The sequence below is a fragment of the Condylura cristata genome, unplaced genomic scaffold (assembly GCF_000260355.1).
Source record: "Condylura cristata isolate star-nosed mole 26May11 unplaced genomic scaffold, ConCri1.0 scaffold00020, whole genome shotgun sequence".
NCBI classification, from domain to species: domain Eukaryota; kingdom Metazoa; phylum Chordata; class Mammalia; order Eulipotyphla; family Talpidae; genus Condylura; species Condylura cristata.
In genome coordinates this window covers 33,204,767-33,212,396 of record NW_004567121.1, presented here as the reverse complement: position 1 = coordinate 33,212,396, position 7,630 = coordinate 33,204,767, and the positions used below count along the sequence as shown (strand labels likewise).

Sequence of the window (7,630 nt, the reverse complement as noted above, 5' to 3'; positions counted from 1 at the left end):
GGAGGCCCGTGGGGCCCTCTCCAGCCTCCACGGTGGCTGCCTCCTCCAGGCTGCGGGAGGTGCGCCCCCACACCGTTTGTTTTCTTTGGCTCCCTCATTAATGAGTTCCACAGGACAATGCTAAGTCTAGTTATGTGGCCTTAATTGGTTTAGTTACAACAAGATAATTCCTTTTTTCTTCTCTCGGAGGCCTTTCTGTTTAAAGACATTTTAGCTGGAAGACGCTAATTATCAATGAGGGGAAAGTGACACCTGAAGAGTTCATTTTCCATCTTGGTCCTTGGTGTCTCCTTTGAACTCCTTCTACCGGCTCTTTCCCACTTCATCACTTCTCCCCCACCACCATAAAAGAGGCTTCTGTCGCGGCCCGGGGCAGCACAACCCTTTCTCACTTGCCGGGAGGGAGCCGCTCTCTGCAGCTGTCTGCGGCATGGACGCCCTGGGCGACACCTTCCTGGGCCTGGGCGACGGCCCGGGCTCCTCCTCCAGCGCCGGCCTGCTGTCCTCCTGGGACTGGAAAGCCGGGCCGGGGCCCTTGGAGCTGAACCAGGCCTCGCCTCCGCCGAGCCTGTCCCCCACGCCGTCGCTCGAGTCCTACTCGACTTCCCCCTGCCCCCTTGTGACTGGCCTGCCCTGTGGGCACCGAGGGGCCGGCGACCGGGGCAGCGAAGGCTGCAGTGACCACGGGCCGGGGGGCCTGGTGGAGGTGGATTACAACGTGTTGGCTTTCCAGCCCGCCTATCTGCAGGGCGCCGGCGGCCCCAAGGCCCAGAAGGGCACCAAGGTCAGGATGTCTGTCCAGCGGCGACGGAAGGCCAGCGAGAGGGAGAAGCTGCGCATGAGGACCTTGGCGGACGCCCTGCACACGCTGCGGAATTACCTGCCGCCCATCTACAGCCAGAGGGGCCAGCCGCTCACCAAGATCCAGACGCTGAAGTACACCATCAAGTACATCCGGGAGCTCACAGACCTGCTGGACAGCGCGCGCGAGCCCCGGGCGCAGAGCGCCTGAGCCGGACCAGCCGGCCTCTGCGGGGCGCTGCAGCGTGAAGGCCTGGAGGCCCCCAGGCCCACGGCCCACGGCCACTTCAGGCGCGGAGCCCGGTGACCGCCTTGTCTGGAAAGTTCTAAGGGAATCCCCCTCCGACCCGCTGGACACATGGGGACACTTGACTGCCCGGCGAGCAGGTATTTTTGCTTCCAGCTTTTCCACGTATCTCAGGAGACTTGTCCTTTGCAAAGAGACCGATGGCTTTGCCCTTTTCTGCGGGTGGAAGGCATTTTAAAGGGTCAATGACATTAATCTCCCTTCCCCCCAATAATGCAGAATTGTTATGATTCATCTTCCCTTGCCATTTTGCTTTTGGGAGATTTCTTTCGGTTGCTAATTACCCCTGTATTTCCAACAGGGTGTCTCCCTCCCCATCCTTGTTTAGAAGGATTTGTGTCAAGTTTCATGTCATGTTGTCTCTCTATATGTGGTTGTGTGTGTGTGTGTGTGTGTGTGTGTGTGTGTGTGTGTGGCTGAAAACAGGCTTTTGCTTGTACAGGACCAGAAGTCACTAAGCGCAGACAGAATTAATGTCACGGTTGTCCACAGGCCCAGGGAACGCTAGGTTAAGACCAGAGCATCCTCTTGTTTATACCCAAAGGGGCAGGTATGTTATTAAAAAGGGACAGACACAAGCAGGCAGAAAGAGCTGCCTCTCAGAGGGGAGGCTTAAGAAGAGACACTGTGTAGACACGGGAGGGGGCCAGAGAGCTGCCGGAGTGTCCTGTTTGCAGCAGGAAGACAGGACTGCCAGGCCCGAGCCAGGGAGATGGGCAGGCAGGAGGAGGATCAGCCCACTGCTGGGCATGGAGCAGCCTGGGAAGGGGGGCAGACGTGCCCTGAGGCAGGCTTGGCATGAGTCCCTGCCCTTACTGTTTCGCAGATGAAGAAATCGGCTCAAAAAGAACAGGCTATTTCAACTCTACAGACAAGTGGAAGGGCGAGGATTGGAACGCATCTGTGTCTGACCCCCTCACAGGGGATTATTCTCTGCTCACAGCATCTTCCCTTCCTACCCCGCGCCTCCACCGCCCAAGTCCTCACACCCCTCTCTCGGGAAGATGTGCTTCATCTGGGCGCCCCAGCATGGCTAAACGGAGTGACATGGGGCAGCAACAGTGGGAACTTGAGGATAACTGTGCCCCCCTATTACCGTGGGCCCCACTGGGTAAACTAGAGAGGATGGAGCCGAGGGGGACAGAACAGCGTCAGGTTATGGAAATAACAATGGGGAGGAAACTCTCACCTCAGCCTTGCAGGACTATCTGTGACAGAAGACCCCAGAGCAGAGGAAGAAGAGGGCCTGCTTGGTAAACGGGTCGGTTTATTTAGTAAATAACATGACCTGCTTGTCATATCATTGTAACTTTCTGAAACATGGGTTTTTGAAGGATGACAATAAAAAGGGCTTTGAGACAGTTTTTTTTTTTTTAGATTTTTAATTGTTTCTTTTTAGTGGTCTAAGAGTGTAGGTATATCCCTTTTGTGATAATGTTGAATTTGTAAAATTCAGGGGTCATGTGAAATCTTTTTTTAAGATTATTCTCAGAAGTTTTGAAAAGCTATTAACCAGGATCATGGTGTAATAAGACAATTTTTTTTCCTTTAAAAAAATTTAAGTGCATGTGTAGAGTTAAGAAGATGTACGTTTTTGATTTAATAAAATACTTCTAAAGGAAATAAGGAGGTTGTCAAAAACGTGGAGGATGTTTTCTCTTTCTGATTATGAGCCAATAAAATTGCATTTGTGTTTCAATGACTTGTTTGCGTGTCCTGTCATTTTCCCCCCTTTCTGGCAACAAGTTACAAAGACAGCAGATGTGCTCACATTTTGAAATATTACTTCACTTTTCCCTTTGTGGATGCACATGTATACACATAACTATAAGCCTACATACACTGCAAGAGAATACCTTTAATAGCTCAAGTGGCTTTTGTCTTTTTAACAACATGAGTAAAAGACCATTCAAGTTAATACAAATGAATCTGCTTTGCAATTATTTTCTTGACTTTCTAGAGGAGGAAATTAAAGTGCACATGTGTCCAGAGCTACATTTGTGGAAAGTGGGTGTCCCGGGTTCCAACCAGGTGCCTCAGCACAGATGTTGCACTATTTCTTTAGCAAGACACCTTTTGAGTGAGTCATAGGATGTTTTCCATTTTTGTTCAATCACAAAGACATGCTGTGACAGTGATTACAGACAGATAACTTACCCACTGTTATTTGCATCAGCTAGAAGAACTCCAGGAAATGGGATTCCTGGATCAGAGTATGTGCACATTTTAATTAAAAAAATATTGCTTTTATAAAATCAAATCAGCCACCCCACCTTGCTGCTGGGTATTACCTGTCTTCGGAATTTTTAATGTCTAAAAATTGGCTAGACTATGTCATTGTTGTGTGTGCTGTTGAGAGGGAGCATCTATTTTAGTTTAGGTAAGTAGTTTGGTTCCTTCTAGAACTGCTGGTTTATGTTCACTTGCCACTTTTTCTGTGGATTATTTGTCTTCTTGTTAATAATTTGGGAGTGCTCCTTGCCCATCATCTGTGTTGAAAATAGTTCTTCCCAACCGATCAGCTTTTTATCGTCTATTTTAATGGTGACCTGTAGTTTTGATTTTGATGAAGGTAACTTTGAAGCCTTTTATTTTGGCAGGATCAAATCAATTGTTTTCAGACACAGTTTGTGTGTCTTTTCTCTGCTTAATTTGTTCCAGTTCCAACACACTACATACATGCTGAATTTTTTTTTTAAGTTAGAATTGCTTTTTAGATGGATTTTTAAGAGAATAGCAACTCCCTTTTATCTACAGTGCCTGGGAGGATTCTAACTTTATTTCTGATTAGTGTTTCTATAAATGAAGAATAAACATACTTTGTCATCGGGGCTGGTGGGGTGCGAGGCACCGTCACTAGAGTGTCCACTATGCATCAGCCTCATATAGTTGTGGTAGAGAAGAAACTAAACAACGCTGAGCAATTTCAACCCCTGGGACCACGTGTGAGTATAAGCCTGCACACGCATGTGTCTGGCTCGTGCGTCACGTCTCATATTCAGAGAAGTAGATTCTCGAGGATGGCAGTGGGTGGGGTATCCGGTCTCTGATCGGCTTTTAGCTCAGTTGTTATACCCCCATTCTCAAAAGAGTGGGGCGCAGATGTTCTGGGTTTTGGATTTTTTAACTCAAGCCGTAAGCAAGTTTTCTGATGCCCACAGTTTGGGCAATTTTGGTTGCCTAGGGCAGCAAATATCATGGATGAGTTAGGAGGATCTGTCCTCACTTCCAAAAATGTCTGGAAAAACACAGATAAGCCCAGGAGCCTGGCTTGCCTGGAGGACACTCAAGGTGCCCTCTGGAGGGATGTTATCTGGAAACACAGAAGACAGGACAGCTGCCTGGAAGGGGGCCTGACTCGGACACAGCTCAGGCTTCCCCGTGTGGGAGACACAGCTGCAGGTCCTGATGCCTGCAACGTGCCCTGTGAGGCTGCCAGGCCCGAGGGAAAGAAAGTTGGACAGCGGCCCTCATGCCTCTGGGAGCTTCCCCTGGTTGACTTGGGCAAAGCTGGGGACAGGAATAAGGAATTTCTGGTTTGGAGAGGGAGTCACGGTGCTTGTGTGTCTGCAGGGCTGTGGTCAGAAGAGTCATAATTTGCACTTCCAGTACCCTGACGCCCTCTAGGTGGGCAAGGCCAGTCCCATCGTGGGATGAGGAGGCGAAGGGTCAGGACAGGTAAGCGGTGCAACATCACATGACCAGCTAGGTGCTGGCTGACTCAGCAAACTCATCTCTAAGTCCGTAGCTCGAGCCCCCTCACCCCATCTTGCTACCTGCTCTCCCAGCCCTAAGGACACTGGGCCATGCAGCAGGACAAGGAGGGCAAAGCCTCACTCCGGGCCACCTTGACCTTTTCTCTGCTTCACTGGCTCTGGGGCCCTCATTTTTTCACCCCCTGAAGCATTTCAGGATTCTCCATCTTGACCTTTCAATTATTTTCCTTTGAACTCCTGCCTCTGCCCCAAACATTTCCTCAGGAATTACTCTCCCTGCTGACACAGAGAGAGCTTCGCCCGCAGAGGAAACCTCACTTCTGTTCATCTGTGTTCAATACAGTCAGGGACCAGAGTTCACATCGGGCCAAGGTCTCTTAGTTCTTCCACGTAGTTTCTGCTGCATAAGCTAATTGGGAGCGAGGCCGTGACAGTGAGGGAGGCCCAAGCAAATCAACAAGTCAACAGAATTGCCCTGATGTGGAGACAGTTTTCAAAAAACCACAAAAGAGGACACGCATGTGGCAGCTGTGGTGGTGCCGTCCGAGCTCCTGCTGCAGAGGCCTGCTGGCCCCGTGCCTACACCGGGGATGGAGTCGGGCCTTGACCCCGTGGGCTGGGCCTGCTGGCCTTCAGTCCCTGGAACATGAGGCTCCTGTTCTTCAGCTAGGAGCCCAGGGGGTCTTTGCTCTGCCAATGAGATACTGAAGCTGAAGCAATGCTTCTTAGCACGTCCAGAAGGACTGGACCTTGATCTTCGGATCCCAGAAAGATCCTTGAACTCTGAGGGGAAGAATGCAAGAACTTCTGAGGGGGCTGGGGCGGGGAGGTGGGGCGGACAGGAAAAGACGATTATTTATTTGTCTCTTGGGTTTGGCAACTCTTGAACTCTTCACCTTCCCTCAGCAGGATCTCTGAAGTTCTTCCTCCTACCAACTCTGCTGACTTCAGCAACAAGGCAGAGCTGGAGGCAGAGGTCGGGGGAGCCAGTGGGAGAGGGGGGGAGCCAGTGGGAGAGGGGAGCCTGTGGAGAGCTGCGCCCTGGGCTATTCCCAGCCTCACCAGCAGCCAACAGCCGTGGGGGATCCATCATCATGTCCAGCTCCGTGCCAAGGGCTCTCCACACTCTTCCCCTTTCATCCTGACAGCAAGCCACACCAGGCAGCTATTATTAGCCCATTTTGCAAATAAAGAAACAGTCTCTGAGAGGTCAAGTCACCTGGGCAAAGCTGCACCAGGGTCCTCCGCCCCGCGGGCTGCCCAGGTCTGCTTGACTCACTTCTTTGGCAGCTCCTACCCCGAGCGCCCAGAGACAGCATGAAGGCCAACCAGTGCCAGAAAAGTCTGCCCTTGGGAGCTTTCTCTGACCTTTGTGCTGTTGTGGGGCCTAGAGGGAAAAGTCAAAATCCCCTCGGCGCCACCACACTGTCTGCTGGAGGGAATCGGGTCACTGCAGAGAAACTGCTGGTAAACACCATGTTGTAAGCGGGCAAAGTTCTGGACTGCAGAGCAGGCTTGCAGGGCTGCTGGGCGCCCGTGGGTGCTCTGGCACCTGCTCACCAGCTTCGGACCTCGCCAGCCTTCCTCCTGGGCTCACGGAAGACATCCCTGCCCCCATCCAGGCCAGGCTTTGAACAGAACTTGTTCAGACAGGGACCAGCTTCATGACTGATTCGTGGTCTGAGAGACACACGCTGGCGAGGCCAGGTGTCTTAGCGGAAAGCAAGCGTTGTGGAGTTAGTTAGCAATGCCTCCGAAGTTAACAAGGGTCACTAACTCCTAGAAGCATCTTTTCTTTGAAAGAGGGGAACACTTTCTTCACAGACCTGGTTTGAAGATTCAATGGGACCGTGGAAATTAAGTCCAAGCATAGTTATTGAGGGGTAATATTAGATCCCCCCTCTCAAAATAGTAAATGATCTCATTACACCCCCCCTCCCCCCCAGCCTCAGATGAGCAAGCTTACCTGAGAGTAGTCTGAAGTGTAATGTCTCCTCCCCTCCCCTCTGCCAGGGAGGCAGGTGAGCCAGTGACCTCCCACCTCACAATCTGAGCTCACAGTAAATGAGCGCTCTGGAGGCAGAGACCTCAGCACGCGTCCTTAATTTGTCTTGAGAGCATAAAAATGATGGCAAGCATGTTTTCATAACACAGCAAAGGAAAAGAAAAAAATAAAAAGGAGAGAAGGGAGATGGTGTCAGGGAGGTTCCCTGTTGCCCTCCTGGGGGAATAACATAAAAGGGGTCCCGAGGCGGCGGCCACAGAAGATCCCGAGACTGGGGGCAAAGTCAGAGCACCTCCTGGACCTCGGAGACCGACGCTGACCAGCGCTGCCCTGGCCCCTCCTTAGGGAGAGATATTGAGGACACTCAGAGGGGAGGGGCATGGGGTCCACCAGGTGCCTGGAGAAAGAAGTGGATAGGAGGCTGCTATGCTGTCATTCAGGCCTACTTCCTGCTTCAGGGCTTCCCTGGGGGGGGGGGGGGGAGCTGTTCAGTGTGGCCCCAACTCTGAGAAGCTCCTGTGAGCCAGGTGGATGGGACCTCCAGCGAAGACAGCACAGAAAGTCACCCCTCTGTCCCCCAACCTTCCTTGGGCGGGAGAAAATAAAGTGAAACGGCAGTTAAAAAAAGCCCCCTAAATGTTGCTCTGGGAGGCCTGTCCACAGACTGAAGAAATGCTGGTCTGAAGCACAGACAGGAGGCTGTCAGGGGTACCAGAGGTAGGCGCTCCCTCCAACACCACATTCACCAGCTATGGAACCCACCCCTCCCACCCCTCCCCACCCCTGCCCTTCACTCCTCCA

General features: G+C 51.7%; 1 protein-coding gene across 1 annotated transcript; it reads left to right on the top strand.

The window, feature by feature from the left end:
* The first annotated feature begins 430 nt into the window (after positions 1–430).
* Positions 431–1,012, top strand: MSGN1 (mesogenin 1). The gene has a single exon (XM_004686425.1). The coding sequence runs from the start codon at positions 431–433 to the stop codon at positions 1,010–1,012; it is 582 nt and encodes a 193-aa protein (XP_004686482.1).
* The last annotated feature ends 6,618 nt before the right edge of the window (positions 1,013–7,630 follow it).